This window comes from Canis aureus, chromosome 35, assembly GCF_053574225.1.
Source record: "Canis aureus isolate CA01 chromosome 35, VMU_Caureus_v.1.0, whole genome shotgun sequence".
Classification (NCBI taxonomy): Eukaryota; Metazoa; Chordata; class Mammalia; order Carnivora; family Canidae; genus Canis; species Canis aureus.
The window spans coordinates 24,388,146-24,410,713 of record NC_135645.1 but is presented as its reverse complement, the minus strand read 5'-3'; the positions used below and the strand labels follow the sequence as shown (position 1 = coordinate 24,410,713).

Sequence of the window (22,568 nt, the reverse complement as noted above, 5' to 3'; positions counted from 1 at the left end):
TTGAAGGCAGCAGCGCTAAACCGCTGAGCCACCCGGGCTGCCCCGTATAAAGCTTTTTAAAAATGTAATTCAAATTCACATAAGAACTGGAAAAACTTATTTTGATACAGAGAACATCTGACAGGATGTTCAGAACTGAAATCTTTAAGGTTAAAAAAGTACATTTACCAATTGCTGTATAAGAATGAAACATAAAATTTCTAAAAATTAATAATGAAGCATCTACAGCATTAAGAAATTTATCAGTTAACTCACTGATACTATCAGTCCCCTCCACTTCCTTTCTTAATGACCAGAAGAAATCCATCTTATTACATCGAAGAAATAGTTTCTTACAGAAACAAAGAGAACCATAAATATACATACCCTTTATGAACATATGTTGTGGCATTATCTGGTTCCAAATCAATACATTTATCATACATATCATCAGCTTTACCAAACTGTTGTTGATCTGTTAATGCCTATGTGAGGAGATACTTGTTATATTAAGGTAACTGTCAACCTAAGCAATTAAAAGTATATTGTTCACTAATTAAAATTTACTTATCCATTCATTACCAAGTTAAATGTTACAACTTATTTTTTTTATAAAGCACTGTTGTAAATATGAAATCTTAACTGTTCTTTCTTTTTGCCAAGTGGTTACATACAATAGCCAATGATCTGGTACAGTGTAGACTAAAGAAAGCCCCACTCCTGGTGCCAATTCAAATATCAGATTCTCACAAGTATACTCATGTCACTTGTCATTTATTCATAACTTACCATAAGGGACTTACTATAAAAAGAACACTCATTTGGAAGAAAATATTCAGTTAAGTGTTAAATCAGAGTCCTTCCTTAGAAATGTTGATAAAAGAAAAAGCAGCTACAGTCAACTATTTTGGGGCAAATCCCATGGCAGAAATGGAAGGCTTTGCTGTAGGGATACCAGTTCACACTGAGACTTGGCTAGTATCTATCTAAACTCAAGCTTGAGAGAGTAAAAAAGTTACACTATATCTAATTTTTGTGTGTATAAAGTAACATTATTTCATGAAGTTACTTCTTTTTTAAAATTTTATTTATTCATGAGCGACACAGAGAGAGGCAGAGACAGAAACAGAGGCAGAGGGAGAAGCAGGCTCCCTGCGGGGAGCTGATGTGGGACTGGATCCCAGGACCCCAAGATCATGCCCTGAGCCAAAGACAGATGCTCAGCCACTGAGCTACCCAGGCATCCCTCCTGAAGTAAAAATTAAAAGAAGGGCCAAAGGATAGAAATTTTAGACTAGTAAAGTTAGTGCTATTCTGAAGGCAGCATTGTGACAGGGAGAAATGCAATTAAAAAAGCGCTCAAGACAATGTCCCTAGTATTCGTTTCTTTAAAAGCTATGCAATGGCCTTTACTCTTTTAACTGCTTACAGAAATCTCTGCCTAAAACCCTTCTGAATTTCATTTTAGTGATGAGAATGGTGCTGTCACTTTCTGGTTTGTTTCTAATCAAATATAAGGCACAAACCCCGGCATACTTATTCAATAAAAATGCCATAGTTCTAATGTGTTTGTCCTATTTTAATTTCTATAGTCTACAAGATTTTATATCCTACATGCTTTCACAGTTAAATAATGTATAGCCAGCAACTAGTGTTTCATTTTTTTTATTACCATCCTATCTAGAAATTCCAAAAACAAAGAGGTAAGATCATTTCAAACTTAATTTAAAGATTTTCTGGGTTGTACTTCATACCCTAAGATCTCAGTCCTTACCAATGCAGTGATATTAGGACTTTTTTTTTTTAAGATTTTTATATTTTTTTTTATTTTTATTTTTTAAGATTTTATTTTTGAGAGAGAGAAAGCATGAGCAGGGGGAAGAGGCAAAGGGAAGTCTTTAAAAGGACTGGAAACTGGGGGAGCTGGCTGGCTGGCTGGCTGCGTCAGTGGAGCATGCAACTCTTGATTTTGGGGTTGTGAGTTCGAGCCCTATGTTAGGCATAGAGATTACTTAAAATAGAAATCTTTAAGGAGTGTCTGAGTGGACCAGTCAGCTAAACGTCTGACTCTTGACTTTGGCTCCGGTCATGATCTCGGTTTGTGAGATCAAGCCCTGCAGTGGGATCCACTGGTTATGGAGCCTGCTTAAGATTCTCTCTCCCCTTTTCCTTCTGGTCTGCCCCCACCTTTAAAAGATAAATTAAAAAAATAAAAAGACCACCAACTGAAACTATGAAAAATCACATTTACCTGAGCATATAGTGCATAGCCTTCAGCACACCTTGGAAATTTCTTTATGACCTCTTCAAAACCTTTCATAGCTGCTTGGATTTGTGAAGAGTTGTTTCCAGTATATGCCTGGCGATACTGTTTAAAAAAATCAAAACAGGTATGTCAAATCAAGAATTCAAACTCATGGAATTTAACATGTTATGAAAGTCACACAAAATCACATAAATGTTTCCAGAAAAAGCAGGTGATTTGCTAATCTAATTTGCTGCATCTAAAACGGTTCCAAGGAAGTATCTCCGGAGCAGGGATCCATGGGCTATCTACAACTATGATTTCATTGCCATTATACAATTTCAAGATGTTCAATAATCTAGAAGGCATACTAACTTGTAAGAAGTTAACTTTGCATATAAATGGGGGAGTTTTAAATCTGATATAATTTATTTTCACTTTACTAAAGGTGCTATAAAGCTTCATCTAATAACATTTTCCATCCATAATATAAATATGCTTGTGACCAATTTCTTTAAATCTTTTAGGATTCAGGCTACAGAGTTAACTGGAAGTACTGCATTTCACTAGAAATGGACTTGTTTTACCTGATTTTAGCTTTGTGTTTCTGAATATTCCTAAGAGACCAGTTATGCAGTATGATTAAAAAATTATTTCCTCAAAATGCTTTTGTTTTTTGTGCTAGTTTATGACAGAAAAGTAAGGAGAACAGTACTGTTTAGAGGAGCAGGAAATCAGGGACAAACACCTATCAAGATGAACTCAAAACATCCAGAGGAGTACAGGAACAGTACCTCATTTAGCAAATACACTTCTAGTTCCCTCAACTTTCACGTTTTTCTCTTATAGTTTCCCTTTGGAGGAAAAAGAGATGATGGTTTTGTAGCCAATGAGATACTTATTTTTGGTATCAATGGGAAATAAAAATGTTTAGGAAAACACAAAGGAGAACCTACCAAGGCAAAACATTTCTGAGCTTGTGCCAGAGCGGACTCAGGTCTTAATCTAATACATTCATCAAAATCTGCCACTGCTTCTTCAACTTGATCGAGTAATATTTTCAGCTAAAGAAAAATCACAGATACACATAATTAAAAATAACAGGTGCACCAGTTAAGTACACAGTGGCTCCTAACACGGTTTAGCATAATGCTATGCATGTAATAATTATTCAATATAGACTTACCTTCTATAAACACTGAACTAGAGAATCCTATCATTTTAAGAACGATTCTAAAAACTATCACCCAGTTTTTTCAAAAGTACCATTAGAAACTCACCATTTTTATATTGCAGTCTTTATATTGCACTCTTATGCAAGAAACCTGTTTTCCTAGAAACCGGAACATCTCTGTGCTTTAAAATTTCAAAGCAGATCAGATATCAGTAATTACCTTTCAAATGCAATCTTAAGGATCAAAATGTCAAGAATTTTAAGAGGTTATCTCAACACTTCAGCCTTCAGACAGAAATATTAGGTAAAATCTCTTCCATCATAAAGAACTTCAGCTTTTCTGTTACATAGATAGCCTGGAAGCCATCCATGTTGAACAGATTATAAAGCCATGTGCTCCCCAGATGAGGCTGAAGCAGGGAATGGTTATCGACACTACATATCTTTACTAAAAAACAAATATGCATATTATAAAACTCCATTCAGAAGCGATTGGGGGAGGGGTACTATTTGGATAGTCTAGGACAAAATTTTCTTATAGCAAGAAGCCCACAGAAATCATCCTGTTGATTCTAGCATTAACTCAAAATGTTGAATCAATGTTTCAATGTCATTGAAAACCTAGAAGCCAGAAACACCTGAGAAACAAACTTGAACTGGCAGGCCAACATTTGTAGCCTCCTCTCTTTTTTTAATAAACAAATATCAAAATTCAAAGAACAAATATTTAACATGGGACTAAATAAATGCCAACCCAAACACTAAAATACTGTGATATTTTATTCACAGCTATCAGAAGTGATACAAGGAAACTTCTGACCACATTCTCAAAAATGGTATCAAATTTCTCAATCCAAAGGTCAGAACTCCTGATAAGAAAATAAACTTTACCTGTCCTCGGTGGTGATAAACATCTGCATTCTGAGGATCAATGTCAGCAGCCATGTTAAAATCCTGAGTAGACAGCAAAGGCTGCTGCTGTTGCATGTACATGCTGCCTCTTTTGATTAGAGCATTTGCTCGAAGCTACATAACCAAAATGAGAAAAGGTTCATCATTACCATAATACAGTTTTTAAAATTAACAGCTTAATGAAGTTTGATTCACACACCAACGGCTCATCCTTTAGAAGTTTGTAAGTCAGTCATTTTTAATATATTCACAGAGCTGTGCAACCATCACCACTAATTCCAAACATTTCCATCACCCTCAAAAGAAACCTCATACACATTAGCAGTCATTCCCCATTTCCTCCCAAATCCCCAGCCCCTGGAAACTATCAACCTACTTTTTATTTCTACGGATTTATATGATCTGAACATTTCACATAAATGGAATTGTACATTATATGTATGGCCTTTTTGTGTCTAGCTTCCTTCATTTAACATAAGGTTCATCTATGTTATAGCATGTGCCAATATTTCATTCTTTTCTATGGCTGAATAATATTTCTTTTTCTTTAAAAGATTTTATTTATTTATTTATTCCTAGAGACACAGAGAAAGAGAGGGGGGCAGAGGCACAGGCAGAGGGAGAAGCAGACTCCATGCAGGGAGCCTGACATGGGACTCGATCCAGGGTCCCTAGGATCACACCCCGGGCTGTAGGCAGCACTAAACCGCTGCACCACCAGGGCTGCCCTGAATAATATTTCATTGTACAGATATACCATAACTTAGCTGTTCACCAGTTGATGAACATTTGAGTTGCTCCCATTTTTAGCTATTATGAATACTCGTATTAAGTTTTTGTGTTGATATATACACATATATATACATTTTAGAGTATGGGTATATACTTTAGAGCGGAACTGCTGGATTATATGGGTAACTCAATATATTTAACTTTTTTAAGAACTCCCAAATTAATTTCTAAAGAGACTTTACCATTTTACATTTCTACCAGCAATATGTGACAGCTCCAATTTCTCCATATTCTCACCGATACTTTTAACTGTCCATCTTTATGATTACAGCCATCTTGGTGGGTATAAAGTGATACCTCATTGTGATTTTGGTTTTCATTTCCCTATGACTACTGATGCTGAGCATCTTTTCATGTTCTTATTGGCCATTTATATATATTCTTTGGAGAGAGGCTATTCAGTCTTTCACCTATTTTTAATTTGGGTTCTATTACTGAGTTCTTTATATATTTTGGATATAAGCAGCTTATCAAATATGTAATTTGTGAACTGAACATTATCTCCCATTCTGGGGAGTGTTTTCTCTTTCTTGATGGTGTCCTTTTAATTACAAACATTTTTAGTTTTGATTATTCTATTGTTGCCACATCTAAGGAATCACTGTCTAATCCAAGGTAAGGAAGATTTCCTCCTATCTTTTCTTCCACGAGTTTATAGTCTGAACTCTTAGATTTAGGTCTCTCATCCATTTTGAGTTAATTTTTTGTACAGAGCACAGGATAGTCATCATTACTACTTGCCATTAAAAACAAAAATTCATGGTCATGAAAGCAAGAAATAGGTTTCTTCTCCAAAAAACTTTTTTGATGCAAAAGTACATGTAAATTTTCTTTTAATGAAACTAATAAGAATGCCCTCACAATTATAAAACAGAACATATTTGTAATCAGTAGGAATTAAAACTAAAGATCCTTTTTTTTTTTTTTTTTTTTTTAAGATTTTATTTATTCATGAGACACAAGAGACAGATAGAGGCAGAGACACAGGCAGAGGGAGAAGCAGGTTCCATGCAGGGAGCCTGACATGGGACTGGATCCCGGGTCTCCAGGATCACGCCCTGGGCTGAAGGTGGGGCTAAACCGCTGAGCCACCTGGGCTGCCCTGAAGATCCTATTATTAAAGTTATCTTCAATTTGAAAATCTCATTTTTGAAAGGAACTTTTAACAAGTACTTAGTTGTAACTCCTTTTGTTTATAAGAAGATAGTGTGTTAACAAAATCTTAGGCCTTGAAAACAACTTTTATATTCCATAACATACATGAATGATTCATTTGGACTTTAAAAAAGTCAGAATTCACTTACTCAGTGAGGAAACACTACAGAGGTGTTAACAAACTAGTAAGGAATTTAGTTTTAATTGGTAGCTAAGCTCTGTCTTGTTAGAAAACTCATATAATTCCACAGATCTCCCTAAATCTTAATTATGAGAGTAATTATGCACACATGAGAACACCTGGAATATAAAAAGCCGTTTCAACACTACTGTAAAAACTTTCAGTATATTTCAGTATATCTCTATATATTTTTAGAACGTTTTTAAATTCATGTAACAAAATTTTTCAGATTAATGTGTTTATTTTATTAAATGCATTTTATAATCTTGTACTTCCTACTACATGTTATTTACAGTACTACCTATAGCATTGCTATATCACCCTTACCCCTATAGTCTAGTACAGTAGGCAATGGCTATAAAATGAAGCTGAAGTTACCAGATGCCATAGAAAAAAGAAAAAAAAACTCCTTTCCTTGCTAAAGATAAATATCATTGATATTTATGTTTCACTTTCACTATACCAAATCATCATCACATGTAGTTACTTCCAAAATAAAAACAGACTTTTGGAAAATGGCTGAAATGTGAAAAATTCAGCAAAACCTGTAAAAGCCCCATTATTTTTTTTTTTCACATTTTTAACACACATTTTTAAATGTACCTTCACATTAGCTTCTTTCAAACTGATGACTTTATCTAAATCTGGTTTGGCCGCATTGGCATTGCCAATAAGCAGGTAGAAGGTGGCTCGTAGTAATAATGCTTCTGCCATGTATTTGCCTTGAGCATCTATCTCTTTTGAGCATTCACTTATTATTTTATCATAGTTTTCTTCTTCCATATACTGTTTGGCCCTTAAATATCCAGAACTGAAAATAAAAGTGAACATAGGAAATTATTTACTAAGAAAGGATCAAATACTGAAACTTGCCACGTTCAGTATGCTACAGTTCAGCAACTGGTCACTTCCCCTTAACATCCCAGTGTAGGGCTGGAATGAGGCAGTGCAGAGAGGGAGAACAGTAGGACTTCTGATGTGCACTGGAATTTTTCTCCATGTCTTGGAAAGTTTAAAAAAGTAACAGCAGAGTCAACAATAGAAACCTAGAGTTACTGCCCAGGCTTTGATGTTTATATATATTAAAAGATGAACTAATGACTGATTGATCTGCAGACAAGGATCGGTCTTATTCACCTTCATACGTGTGGCACACTGATGTCACTCAACAGTTACTTTAGGACTAATAGAATGAAGAAATAAGAGATATAAGTTTAGGTCACAAAAGCCAAGGGAAGAGACATGACCCAATCTGTGCTTGGTGGAGAACACTCTATGTTGTCAAAAACGCACTGTATAGGAGCAGACTGGAGGCAGAAAATTATTTCAAGGGCTGTCATCCAGAAGTTGTGTTGTTTCACCTAAAAAAACAGACCTAGAAAGAATAGGTGGAAATCTCAAAGAAGCAAATTTAAAGGAAGATTCTTCTATTAAAAGTAGGACATTTAAAAAACACACACCCTTTCCTGTGTTTTAAAATACAGTGACTGCAACATCATTTTTTAAAATTTATATTCGATATATATAATACATTAGTCTCATGTAGTGTTCAGTAATTGTTCAGTTGTGTGTAACACTCAGTGCTCATCACATCCTGTGGCCTCCTTAATGCCCATCACCCAATTACCCTGGCTCCCCACCCCCACCCCCTCCAGCAGCCCTGTTTGTTTCCTACAGTTGAGTCTCTCATGGTTTTTCTGCCTCTCCAATGACTTTCCATTCAGTTTTCCTCTTCCCCTATGATCCTCTGTGCAGTTTCCTATATTCCACGTATGAGTGAAACCATACGATAATTGTCTTTCTGATGGACCTATTTCACTCAGCATAATACCCCCTAGTTCCATCCACATTGATGCAAATAGTAAGTATTCATCCTTTCTCATGGCTAATATTCCATTGTGTGTGTGTGTGTGTGTGTATATCCTGATGGATAGTTCAGCTCTTTCCACAGTTTGGCTATTGTGGACACTGCTGCTATGAACACTGGGGTGCAGGTGCCCCTTCAGATCACTACATTTCTATCTTTAGGGTAAACACCTACTAGTGCAATTGCTGGGTCATAGGGTAGCTCTATTTTTAGAGCTGTTTTCCATACTGTTTTCCAGAGTGGCTGCACCAGCCTGCATTCCCACCAACAGTGTAAAAGGGTTCCCTTTTCTCTGCATCCTTGCCAACATCTGTTGTTTCCTGTCTTGTTAATTTTAGCCATTCTGACTGGTGTGAGATGGTATCTCATTGTGATTTTGATTTGTACTTCCCTGATGCCAAGTGATGTTGGGCATTTTTTCACGTATCTGTTGGCCATGTGTATGTCTTCTTTGGAGAAGTGTCTGTTCATGTCTTCTGCCCATTTCTTGTTTTGTACTATTTGTTTTTTGGGTGTTGAGTTTGATAACTTCTTTAAAGATCTTGGATACTAGCCCTTTATCTGATATAAAAGGCAAGGATCTTCTCCCATTCTGTAGGTTACCTTTTAGTTTTGCTGACTGTTTCCTTTACTGTGCAGAAGCTTTTTATCTTGATGAAGTCCCAATAGTTCATTATTGCTTTTGTTTCCCTTGCCTTTAGAGATGTTTCTAGCAAGAAGTTGCTACGGCTGAGGTTGAAGAGGTTGCTGCCTGTGTTCTCCTCTAGGATTTTGATGGATTTGTCTCACATTTAGGTCTTTCAACCATTTTTTTTTCTTTCAACCATTTTGAATTTATCTTTGTGTACAGTGTAAGAAAATGGCCCAGTTTCATTCTTCTACAAGTGGCTGTCCATTTCCCAGCACCATTATTTGAAGAGACCTTTTTCCATTGGATATTCTTTCCTTTTCTGTCAAGATTAGTTGACCATAGAGTTGAAGGTCCATTTCTGGGTTCTCTATTCTGTTCCACTGACCTATTTGTCTGTTTTTGTGCCAGTACCATACCGCTTTCTAACTTGCCTTGAAGTCAGGCATTGTGAGACCACCAGCATCTTTTTCAACATTCCTCTGGCTATTTAGGGTCTTCTCCAGTTCCATACAGATTTTAGGAATATTTGTTCCAGGTCTGTGAAAATGTTGATGGGATTTTAATAGGGATTACACTGAATTTGTAGATTGCTCTGGGTAGAACAGACATTATAATGATATTTATTCTTCCAATCCATGAGCATGGAATGTTTTCCATTTCTCTGTGTCTTCCTCAATTTCTTTCCTAAGTATTCTGTAGTTTTTAAGAATACAGATCCTTTACCTCTTTGGGTAGGTTTATTCCTAGGTGTCTTACAGTTTTTGGTGCAACTTTAAATGGATTGACTCCTTAATTCCTCTTTCTTCTGTCTCATTGTTAGTGTATAGAAATGCAACTGATTGTTGTACATCAATTTTTATATGCTGCCATGTTGTTAAATTCCTGTATGAGTTCTACCAATTTTGGGGTTCTAATCTATTGGGTTTCCACATAAAGTATCATGTCATCTAAGATGGTAACTTTTATTGAGAATGCTTGTAGAGGAATTTTTTTTTGACCTGAAAAGGAAATTAATACTAGCTGACCTCAAAGGGGTCTTACAAATATAAGGCTCCATAAGTTCAAGTACACTTTCTCATTTCATTTGTTATATATCCTGAGTAGAGAAAATTGGCAAGTAACTTAAGCAAGATTAGCCAAAATCGTATAAACTCTCTTAATTTATCCTATAATTACATTCTAATACTCCCTGCACTTTAACTTCATTGTAGTTTTTCTAGCAAGGACTATCCTTAACCTGAAGAGGAAATTATTGGCATTGTCTTAAACATTTACTTCTCAACTACAATTTTCTGAAAAGACTTTGTATCAACTAACTAAAATTTGAGTATCTCAGTAAAATTATGCATAGTATCTTCCCTTGAATGGTGGCCAACAACAGATGAAAAATTAGGAGATACAGATCAAAAGCAATGTTTCTTCAAACTTTCCAATATGCTATAGATGCTTTGCTACAGGAACAATATTCTATTTTTTCAGAACTCATTAAAAATGTCATGTTGCTAAATAATATTGTACCTTCTCTTAGAATAGCTAGCCTTTACAGCAAAACACAATATTGATAAATATAAATGGATAAATATAAATGGATAAATATAATGGATAATGGATGACTTATATACTACATCACATCACTTGATCTCCAGTTGTTAACATAGCATCTTGTACTTTGGTTTCAATTTTCTATAAAAGCAAACACAAGAAGCCCAAAGAATGGCTAGGCAAGCAGAAAACAAAAACTTTGAAGAACATCACTCTTCAGGGTACTCCTAAGCACCTCACAGTTTATAAACCTCCCTGCACTAAAACATCTGGCTGTTGAGCTACATGATAATTTTCAAGTTAGTGCCCCTATTCCAACAGTCAACCACTTGACTCAGTGGGAATCCTCTTGAGAATATCGTGTAGAACTATGTAGATATTATGCTTGATATACTTACTTTTCTTTAACTTCTGAAGCTTCTCCTTCTTTGTCTTTATCTTCATCAGACTTCTCTCCTTTAAGCATGGGCTGAGAAATTATATCGTCCGTGAAAGAACTGAAGTAAGATTTGATAAACTGTGGAGATGGCATCAGAGGTTCACGATTCTGAAATTTAATCATGTTTAAATATGTCCAAATGAGAAAACACTGACCAAAGAAGTGGGTACATTTGTACAACACTGAGGATGACTGCTGTAAAAATTGGAATCTCATTCTCAAATAACTGAAGAATATTGGGCTCCAAACCACAAGACAAGAGACAGTGAAATAGTAAAGCTACCCATCCCAGCTGTTCAAAGCAGGTTTTAAATGACACCTCCCTAGGGCTCTTGGATGGTGCAGTCAGCTAGATGTCTGACTCTTGATTTCAGCCTAGGTCATGATCTCAGGGTCATGAGACAGAGCCCTGAGTTGGGGCTGAGCATGGATGGAGTCTGCTTAAGATATCTCCTTCTCCCTCTGTGCCCCTCCCCTGACAAACAGATATGTGTGGTCTCTCTCAGATAAGTAAAAATTAAATGATAATTCTATCCAAAGATATTAAAATCAAACCTAGCACTACTCACGAAAAGCTAAAGGTGAAATGTGGAACACAGGAGGCAAATCATTGCTGAGTTATTTAAAAATTATCTCCTTCTAGCACACCTGGTTGACTAAGTCAGTATAGCATGCAACTCTTAGTCCTAGAGTTTTAAGTTCGAGTCCCACATTGGGTGCAGAGATTGCTTAAAAACCAAATCTTAAAAATAAAAATGTAATAAAAAAATAAAGATGCTCTTCCTCTGGTCTCTGTCCTAGAAGATGAGCATCTTAATTAACCACTCAAGACCACATCTTACGCAGGTGCTGTAATGTTAAGTCTACTTACCACGGGGTTTCATGTGAAGATCTCCATTACAGTAAACGCCATTGAAAGTCCGAGTGAAATCACACTTCTCGTTTAAATTACTACTTTTTGGCATGGCAACCTGATTCATTGTTATAGAAGTATTTTATTTCTCCTTTTAGTCTGATTAGGATACAGTTTTAAAAAGGGTAGAGGGAATAACATAGCTTTAAGGCTCTTATCATATAATCTGGATCCTTTATCTTAAAAATTCAACACAAAGATTTTAAATTGAAATATGGTATTTTAAACTGTATGCATAACAAATACCATTTCTGTTATTTTGGTAGATTTAATGCCTTTGTACTTGAGGAGGAAAAAAAAAAAAGGAATTTGGCTTTGTAAGTAAATGACCTAATCTAGGATAAATGAGATTGGGAAAGAATAAAAACAGGAAATCTAAGGGAAAACCTGTATTTTTGTGGAAGAGATTAAATGTTTTAATCTAGGATTATATAAATTAATAGTTTAAATCAAATGGTCACTTCAAGTGAAAAGTATGCTTAACTTCAGTATTTCACTAAAGACTGCCATAGGAATATACAGTGGTAATCATTTGCCACTTTAAATAGCAGTTACTGAAGGCTGAGTAAATCATTAATGTCTTTTAGCTTACTATTTCAGTTTGGAAAAGGCACCTCTCTACCCACTATACAGAATTACAAATTTAAAATGAAAACAATATAAGTAATGGACTTAAGTATCAAAGGAACAAGATACAAATTCTAGCTCTGCCACTTATTAGCCATGTAACCTTGTACACATCATTGTCAGTTTTCTCATCTCGGAAATGGTAATAACAATACTTGCCTTATTTATCTTACAGGGTTGTTGTAAAAATAAAAACAATAATGTGAAAAATATCTAGAGATTTTGTGCCACAAAGGTGGCATACAAACAGATTAAAAAATGTAAGTAGAGGGGCACAGCTGGGAGAGTGATCTTGGGATTGTGAGTTTGAGCCCTATGATGAGTGTAGAGATTACTTAAATAACTTAAAAATATATATACATGTAAATGGAAACTGATTTGGAAACTATGTAAATGTGGGTTATCTTATTTTCTTACCTTAAGTCCAGCCAATATAATCAGTCAACAGTAATATTATATAAATATACACAAGGAAGCTAGGCTCTCTCAAGGTTGTGAGACTATTACGTGGTATTTACAGTGTTTTAAGGATCCCCAGTTCTAGGAAATGCTCAAGGGAAAAGGGTTCCAGAGTTTAAAGACATGAGAACAACTACAGCTATATTCCTCTTGGTGGAGATTCACAATATATCCTAGCACATTAAAGTCCTGCAGAGAAGAAATATTCACTGTTTAACTCAGTGAATATTCAGGAGGGCAAAAGTAAAAACACGTCAGCTTATTAAAATCAATTTAAGAGAAAAGTTATTCTTAAAGAAAAAAGGAGCAATTGCCTCAATATTACTGAAGTTTAGCAGAAGATCTCCAGTGATATTTAGCCTGTGTGGTACTCCCATGACACTCTACTTCTATCCTTCCATAACACTTCACCCTATTATGCCTTTTACACTGATTAAGGATTTCTCAGTAAATTGTTAATTCTGTAAGGACAAGGGCCATATCTATCTACCCTTCTAAAATCCTCACCATGGAGTTTTATTTAATGAATGTTTCTTGAATTAAGTCATCTGTTATAGACTGCATAAAACCAGTGTCAATTTATGTAGTATTGCTTTAAAAACTTTAATGATATAGACAAGAGTTGGCAAACTTTTCCAGTAAAAGACCAGTAATAAGTATTTTAGGCTCTGCAGGCCCTATAGTCGTCACAACCACTCCACTCTGCTGTCTTAGCTTAAAAGCAGCCAAAAACAGTATCTCAGTGCTGTGTTCCAATAAAACATTATTTATACAAACAGGTGGCAGACTGGATGTGGCCATAGGCCTTGTTTGGTGACCCCTAATGTAGATGAATTCTTTCAGTATTCTCCAGATACCATATTGGAGATAGTCTACATTCTTATTTTGAAAAGATAAGACACACAAGCCCAAGATCACAGGAAAAGGAATATAATCCAGATCTAATTTCAGTTGTTACCATTACTATCACATCCAAGTTTAAGCAGTGTAAATTAAAAATGACCCTTAGTAATGTAAAGTCCCTCTATTGATCAACTCAGATTTACCTTGTATTTTTCTTTGGCTTTCTCTTTTCCAAGAAGTTTAAGAACTTTATCAGCTAACAGCATGCTTTGTTGATTTTGGAACCCTTCTAGTATACACACAGCAGTGACATCTAGAAATGATGGAAAAGATAAAAGTGTAACATTATCACAAAGACGATCAGCAGCATCAAATGGGCACAATGTTACCATCGAAAGCCAAACCAAATTGACAGCCTGATGTAGCTATCAATTTCATTTCCAATAAATTGAATCTGTTCAACACCTTAGTTTTATAAGCTCTATAATCAAATTCAAAGCTCAGGAATTCATTCCATTTCTTTGGTTATTCGCTTTCCTCACCTGTGAAATCCAAGGGACTATACTGCATGGTTTGTGATGTTTCTCACCACTCTCACATTCTACAAAGTAAATAAACAAGGAATCCAGGAAGATTCTCTTCTGGCCAGTACCTAAAGGCCAAATCAATGAAATGTGGCTCTCTCATGTCTGATTCTTTTTATAGGCCTCAGAGTTATTCCTTGTGTCCAAAGCCATCTGGCCACAGAGCTCTCAATTAAATCTGCTGCAAAATACCATTTTCATCTGGTTATGCCACAGCTCAAGATAAATTGGTTTCAAATTTAAAAGGTCAGTGGTTCCCTAAACTCTCAACCTTTCAGAGTACTCAAACACTGGCTGTTCCCACTCTTTCTGAATTCAGTTGCTCAAAATTCTAAATCCTTGCTCCTCCAAACAAGTCCGTCTGCTGGATGTTCCCCTGAACCTGGTAATGCCAATGTCAATGTCTTTTTCCCCATCCCATTCCTCCTAAGATTCACTTAACCTCCTTTCTACTAATTGGTAACTGTTAGTAACTTCAACATTGGCTCAAAAGTCAGTCAAAGTCTTTTACAAAGCAACCATCCTTCCACCCACCACCAAGGCACACGACACCACAAAAAACTCAAATTTTTCTAAAATGTTCTCTAAATCACCCTCACTTGGTAATCTAGACTTTAAAAATAAAATGGCTTTTTCCTTTTAAATGATGATGATGTTATTTTAAAAATTATTTATGGCAAAATCTGATTATTGATGCTTTTAAAGCAGATTTAGCCTGTAGGAATTACACTTTGGTTTAGCTCCGTATCACCTACAAAAATGTACTTTAAAAGCCAGTGGCCAATATTCTAACTGAAGTTTTGGAAGCAAATATGGCCAATTAGAGGCCACAGAATAATATTTATAGTATTTACTGAGAATGAAAAATTGACTTGATGCTTTGTACTGACTGCATAATTTCCAATCAGGTATAAAATCATGTTTCCTTTAATGATTCATTTCAAAACTGTTTCATAGTTATATAGGATAATCACTAAAAATATACAGAATTTTAGCAACACTATCACTTGCTAACACCTATTTTCTGATTTCTTAATCACGGAATTACACTGAGGCTCATTAACTGCCAAGTTAAAAATGTATAGTATGTAAACTTCAAATCTTAGTACTAAATTTAATTCCATAATTGAGAAGGAATAATACTCAAGTATCAGGCAATCTCAATTTAAACTAGAAAACAAATTCTCAGTTGGGAAAGAATCTAACCTTTAAATACAAGTGATTTCTCTACTCACGAGCAGAGTTTCATATAAATTTACCAATGACTACAAAGCCTTTAGTAATTTTCATTATGTAAACACAAAAATACCCTCACCTTCTAAACATTCCTTCTTATTGTCTAGCTTCTCGTGGGCTTTTGCACGTCTAAAGAGAGCTTTCACATATTTGGGATTAAGTTCAACAGCCTTTGTACAATCTTGTGCCACCTCTTTCCATTTTTGCTGTAATTAAAAGTATTAAAAAAAAAGTCACACTAAAGGAAGCACCGTTCAAGAGAAATCAGTTTTGGGAACTTAACAGGCTGAGTATTAAAGGGTTCCACAACACACAGAAATATTCCCAATACATAAAGAGAGTTAGTATCCACAATATATTATAACAGCTCATATAAATACCTGTAATAAAGAAAAGCAACCTGATTTTCAAAAACAGGCCAAAGACCTACTTAGGCCATCTTTCTACCACCAAATCTATAAACCTACCTGCATCTCTGTGCTTATGTCATCTCCTTCCCTGCTGTCAGAATTAAGGAAGTGCCTCTCTTCATCAAAGGCTACCCCTCCACCACCTGTGATCTGGATCCATAGTGTCCCCACTTCAAGGACGTCACTGTTTAGCCATTTCTCCTCTGCATCAATCTACATCTCTACTGAAGAAGCATTCCCATGAGCATAAAAACACTTGCTCTAGAACTTTCCATCTTTTAAAAATCCTCCTTTGATTCCATAATTCCCTGCAGCTACTACCCCATTTCTCAGCTCCTCTCTATTGCCAAACCTTCAAAGAATAGCCACTCTACTTGATTTGTGCCTACCTCAATATGCTCCTTTCCCAATTTCCTTTGCTAAATTCTTCCCTTCTACCTGAGTTCTGCAAGTGGAACTCTCAAGGCCTCATTTCTTCTCTCCCTAGGCAATTACATCTATTGTCTTGCCATTATATAAAATCTAAAATTAGAGGACTCCTAAATATGTCTCTTTAGCCCAAACCACTCTTCTAAAATAGAGACATTTCTTAATTCAACTTCTACTTAGCTGTCTCACTCCTTCTCCACTGTACTATTACTAACATTCCTGCTTTTCTTTACCTTTCACATCCAATACAACAGCAAGTTATTGGTCTCAACTTTCATGTTTCACCTAGGCTACTACAACATCATTCTTATTTGGTCTCCCTGTCTCCACTCTTGCCTCCACTCTATATTCTTGATAGAACCTGAAAGCAATTTTAGAGGATGTTCCTGCCCTACTTAAAACCCTTAAATATTTCCTATTACACTCAGAATTAAATCCAAACCTCTTAACTTTGCAAGGTTTTTTCTCATCTGCCCTCTGCTACCTCTCCAGTTGAATCTCTTTATACCAGGATCCTTTATAATTCTTTAATAACACCAAACTCTTTCCTGCCTCAGAGCAATTACACAATGGTTTCCTCTATTTGTAACACTATCTTCTCCACAGTTTTATGCATCTACCCCATCTCCAGTCATTCCTATATTACAGATCAGGTTAATTCTTTAAAGCATTTATGAAAATGTCACTGAGTAGTTCGTTGTTTGGTTCTCCTTGAGCTCTATGCATAATTGTTTGCTTTTATAAACCCAGCTTCTACCACCGTAACCTTCCATATAGGAGACAGTCTATAAAATTTGGTTGAACAAATAAGTGTGGAGAACAATTGCCCAATAACCACAGAAAAGGATGGTCAACTTTAGCAACATCTCAAAAAGTGTAAATTAAAACAATGACAGTATTTTTCTCCTACCAGAATGGCAAGTATTATTAAGACGTAATATAGTCCGGGAGAACGATGGAAAACAAGCATGTTCATAAAGTACTGATGGGAGTAGGTATTGATGCTGTCTCTCTATATTCCATTTCTAGAATTTTATCCTCCCAAAAGTATGCAAAAAAAATACTTACGAAAATATTTACTCAAACACTGAATGCAATAGGTAAACTAGGAAACAATCCAAATGTTCATCAATAGAAAGATGTTCTTCAGTATACAACCATACAACACCTACTACATATAGCATTTCAGAAAGAATGAAACAAACGTGCTAAGAAAAACTACACAAGTCGTAGTGGCAACTGAAAGAATATGTTGCAAACAATATATGTAATAAGTTTGGTCTTTCCTCTCCCACATATGCTACTATTAACATATATGGAGACAAAAAGTTGAAAAAATTGACTCAAACTGTTGAAAAGGATGGGTCACCAGAAACTGTCGTTTCCTATACTAATTTTACAAAATCTGTAAATATAACTTTGGGTTATATTTGTATCCAGCAAAACTAAGCTCTGTTCTTAAAAATGTTATATAATTAAAGGATATGAAAACAAAAAGCCTGTAATTTCAAAATAACTCAATTTATTAGATATTGGTATTAACTGAAACATTATGCAAATAAAACAAAAAGAAAAACCTAAGATACATACCAACTGTTCAAAGGCAGCAGCTCTGTTTTGATAAAATGTGGAAAGGTCAGCGTTCTTCTCTATAGGGCACAAACTGATCGCCTCAGTATAGCACTGAATAGCTTGTTCATATTTTCCTGCTTTAAAATATTTGTTGCCTTTGTTCTTGGCTGCTTGGGCTCTATCAAGAGAGTTCTAAAATGAGAGGAAATAACACTTACCAATACTCAAGAATAGATTCAGATCAGTGATTAAACAGTGATAAGCTGACAGGAGAAAAATGGGGAGGCAGTATGGCGGTTTACAGTGTAAGCTGCTTCATATACATACTTCAAGGGATAAAGTCTCAGGAGGACTGCTTAGCCAAAGGTTTATGTATCTTTTTTTCTTAATACAAGTTTTTATTTAAAATTTGGTTAGTTAACATACAGAGCAATTAGTTTTTGGAGTAGAATTCAGTAATTCCCCACTTACATACAACACTCAGCGCTCCTCACAAGTGCCCTCCTTAATATCCATCACCCATCTAGCCCGTCACCCTCCACCCACGTCCCTCTATCAACTGTGTTTTTTCTCCATTGTTAAGAGTCTCTACGGCTTGTTTCCTTCTCTTTTCTTCTTTCCCCCCTTCCCATATGTTTTTATTTTTTCCTTAAATTCCATAAGATTTATGTATTTTTAATTAAAAAAAAAAAAAACTGCTACAGTACTTTCAATTTAAAAATCCACTTTCCTGCCATTCCTGCCAGCAAGAGTTGTGACAGCTAATTTTTGCCAGTCTAATGGGTTCTCAATCAGGTGATCTCTGGAGAGGACACATTTAACAATGTCTGGAAACATTTCTGATAGTCACAACTGCAGGAGGTAGGGGTGAGTAGCTGCTGTTGTTACCTAATGAATAGACACCAGGGATGCTGCTCAACATTCTGCAATGCACAGGACAGTTTATCAACACAAAGAACTATCAAATCCAAAATGTCAATAGTGTCCAGTTCATTGAAAAACCATGACAGAAAGTAATATTCCAGTATTATTTTAATTTGCATTTTCCTCATTATTAATAAATCTGAAAATCTCATATTTACTAACCATGTGGTTTTCTTATTCTGAAAACCATTTATTCATATGTGTTACTATTTTTGTTAGGCTGTCAACAGTGTAGAATAGATACTAGAAACACTTTGCCTTCTTCATTATAATTGTTATCCCAAATCTGTTGTTTGTTCATCAGTAAATTTTTTTACTCCTATCTTTGTTTCAGAGTCTTCCTAGGGATGCCTGGGTGGCTCATCGGTTGAACATCTATCTATCTTTGGCTCAGGGCGTGATCCCGGAGACCCAGAATCGAGTCCCATGTCAGGCTCCCTGCATGGAGCCTGCTTCTTCTCCCTTGTCTTGGGTCTCTGCCTCTCTCTCATGAATAAATATAATCTTTTTTTTTTTTTTAAAGAACCTTCCTGGGGGACTCAACTTACATACTTCATGTGTACAATATGGAAGAGTTGGTAGTTACCACCTACTAAGGACAGCTATGAGTACTTCAGTCAACATTTGGGAAGCATTCTGGAGAAGATTCCAGTTATTCAGGATCTAGCTACTAAGTCTAGGAGCTTTGTGGCATGTCTTAACTCAAAACTGTGTTTGTCAGAATCATCCAACTTTTTTTTTTTTTAAGACTTATTTATTTATTTATTCATGAGACACACACACAGAGAGAGGCAGAGACATAGGCAGAAGGAGAAGCAGGTTCCCCACAGGAAGCCCAATGCAAGACTTGATCCCCGGACCCGGAATCATGCCCTGAGCCAAAGGCAAACACTCAACCGCTGAGCTACCCAGGTGTTCCAGCATCATCCAACTTTAACAAATACGTGATTATGAAAGAATATATATATCTTCAATAGGTAAGCACCAGCAAAGCAGAAACAGCTGCCCTTACAAATAACTTCTAGGAATTGTGAAAGCCAAGTGGCTTAGGGACCAGGACATCTCACTCAGAAACAGAAAATGAAATAGCAACACTTTTTTGCATCTGCTCTTTTTTCCCCTTACTCTTGCTTTATTTTTCTTTGCTGCCCCCCTCTCATTTTATTTTTAAGATTTTATTTACTCATGAGAGACAAAGAGAGAGAGAGAGAGAGAGAGAGAGAGAGGCAGACACAGTCAGAGGGAGAAGCAGGCTCCATGCAGGGAGCCTGATGTGGGACTCGATCCCAGATCCTGGGATCACGCTCTGAGCAGAAGGCAGATGTTCAACTGCTGAGCCACCCAGGCACCCCCCCAACCCATCTTAGTACAAATATAGTTATTTTTTAGAAGTATAGTATGCAAAAGACTTGTTGGAAACCCCATTCATGTAAGTCCAGACATATTAATAACATTTTTTAAAAGTAGGCTCCACACCCAACATGGAGCTTGAACTCCCAACCCTGGATATCAAGAGTATGGGCATGCTCTACTCAATGAGCCAGCCAGGTACCACCTCTGTTCAGAATATTAAACAGCCAGTTTAAGCCAGCTAGTATCAATAAGAAACATATTTTAAAACTAGCATGTAGGAAGATGAAAAGAACCAAACCACAAATAAAAGATGAATATAAAATCTTTCATTTGTCAAAAGCCTTAGTCATCTTTCCAAAACTTTTGACAGTGAAAATCCTTAGCACAAAACATCTGCAATAGAAACCAGGAATCTCTTACATGGCTGTAGACTTATAGGAGGGCAACTATCAAGATGATTGCTGGAAAACTGCATTTGAAGCAACCTCAACAGTCCTCCCACTCCACCAAGAGAAGCAGAAGTCAGATTGGAGTATCTGACTCCTGATTCTGGCTCAGGTCATGATCTCAGGTTAGTGAGATTGAGCCCCGTGTTGTGTTGGGTGTGTAGTGTGTCTAAGATTCTCTTTCTCCATCTCCCTCTTCCCCTTCCCACCCCTCTTTCTCCCTCTTAAAAGCAAAAGAAAGGAAAAAAAAAAAGAGTTTTAACAGAGCACCAATTAGACATCTTGAAAATTAAAAGGGATTATTACAGTCAACTCAGTAGATAGCCTAGGACTGCATGTTAGAATGGGCATAACTGAAGAGCAAATTAACAAGTAGAAGGTGGAGTCAAGGAAATCTGCCAGACTGCAGTGAAAACAGAGGCTAGGGAGGTGAAAAGTTTGCAGGAAAAATTAAATGACATGGACTATAAATCCAGATGTTCCAACATCTATTTGAAGTTTAGAAAGAAAGGCACAGAAAGGTATGTTTAAGGAAGTACTAGGAAAATTCCTTGAGCTAAAATGACACATTTTCAGATACATCACAGTTAAATCTCCCAACAAAAATCCTGAAAGTTTTTAGGTAGCAAAAAACAGACTATCCACAAAGGAAGAAGAACCAGACTGGTCTTAGAATGTCACCAACATGAGGCACTAAAACACAGTGAAGTAATAACTTTAAAGTTCTGAAGATAGATTATCTTGAGTTTAGAATCTTATACCTAGCCAAACTAGCTTTTAAGGTTGAACACAAGAACAGAAATAGAGGTGGTGCAACTCTCTTACCACAAAAATAAACTCCAAAGTGGAGCAAATGATCAATACAATAAATAACAAGTAGAAAGGGGAAGATAAAGAAACAAAAAAGCAGTTTACATATAGCAGGAACCTTAAACTTATTAATAATAACAATAAATGTAAAAAGGTTAACTCTCCATATTAAAAAACTATGCTGCCTAGTAGGAGTGACCTAAAACAAAGTGATAGGTAAAAAAAAAAAAAAAAAAAAAAGAAAAAAGTAAAGTTACAGAAGACAAATACTACGAAAAAGGAGGCAGTATCAGATAAATAACCATTAAAAAGCCTCAGATGGAACACAGAAGAACGGTTTTATTGATAAAAAGCACAGTATGCCAAGAACACATCATAATCACAAATCTTTATGTGCCTAATAGAACTTCAAAATAATGAAATTCAGTTACTTTTGACATTAACCACCAAGAAAAACATTCTTCCAATTTCTGGCAAAAAGTTTACAATGTTTCTAAGTCATTTAGAACATGGCTAATACACATCCTTAAACACTAAGGACTTTATGTAGAAAATAATAAAATTAAAAGCATGTGAGAAGTCTATCTGGTTACAAACCTACTAAAGATTTACTTAGTATTTTTAATAAAGATTTTCAGATTACATAAAAAACATTTTCTGGACAGAGTAATAACCTTATTTCATTAACAGAAATAGGCAGTCAACTCTTTCCTGTTTACTAGAAGTTAAGGCTAATATCAGATAGAATACTAGAGAAAGCAGTCATAGCAAGGCCTGACAAGTTAAAAGAACAGAGAAATGAGTACACAAGGCTTCCTTCTTCTACTTAGGATAGACACTTCTTACTTTTATTCAGCAAGGTCTATATCAACTTAAAAACAATCAAGTGAACCTTTTAATTAGCTATTTTCCTCCACTTAGTAAAGTTTTACAATAGCTCCTTTTAAAATTATTAAACATTCTTTACTTTTTAATTAAATTAATTTCTGGCTGGCTCAATCATTAGAGCATGTGCCTCTTGATCTCAGGGTTGTGAGTTTGGGCC

At 35.8% G+C, this 22,568-nt stretch overlaps 1 protein-coding gene across 2 annotated transcripts in view; it reads right to left on the bottom strand.

Moving 5' to 3' along the window:
* TOMM70 (translocase of outer mitochondrial membrane 70) overlaps positions 1-22,568 on the bottom strand; it is a 33,381-nt gene that overhangs the window by 3,657 nt on the left and 7,156 nt on the right. For both annotated transcript variants that reach the window (XM_077883786.1, XM_077883787.1), the window contains exons 2-10: positions 18,009-18,182; positions 15,659-15,785; positions 13,963-14,072; positions 10,877-11,025; positions 7,042-7,249; positions 4,290-4,424; positions 3,181-3,288; positions 2,231-2,347; positions 367-464 (exon numbers count right to left, since the gene is read on the bottom strand). In XM_077883786.1, coding sequence (XP_077739912.1) covers positions 367-464; positions 2,231-2,347; positions 3,181-3,288; positions 4,290-4,424; positions 7,042-7,249; positions 10,877-11,025; positions 13,963-14,072; positions 15,659-15,785; positions 18,009-18,182 — 1,226 coding nt within the window. The remainder of the gene's footprint in view (positions 1-366; positions 465-2,230; positions 2,348-3,180; positions 3,289-4,289; positions 4,425-7,041; positions 7,250-10,876; positions 11,026-13,962; positions 14,073-15,658; positions 15,786-18,008; positions 18,183-22,568) is intronic.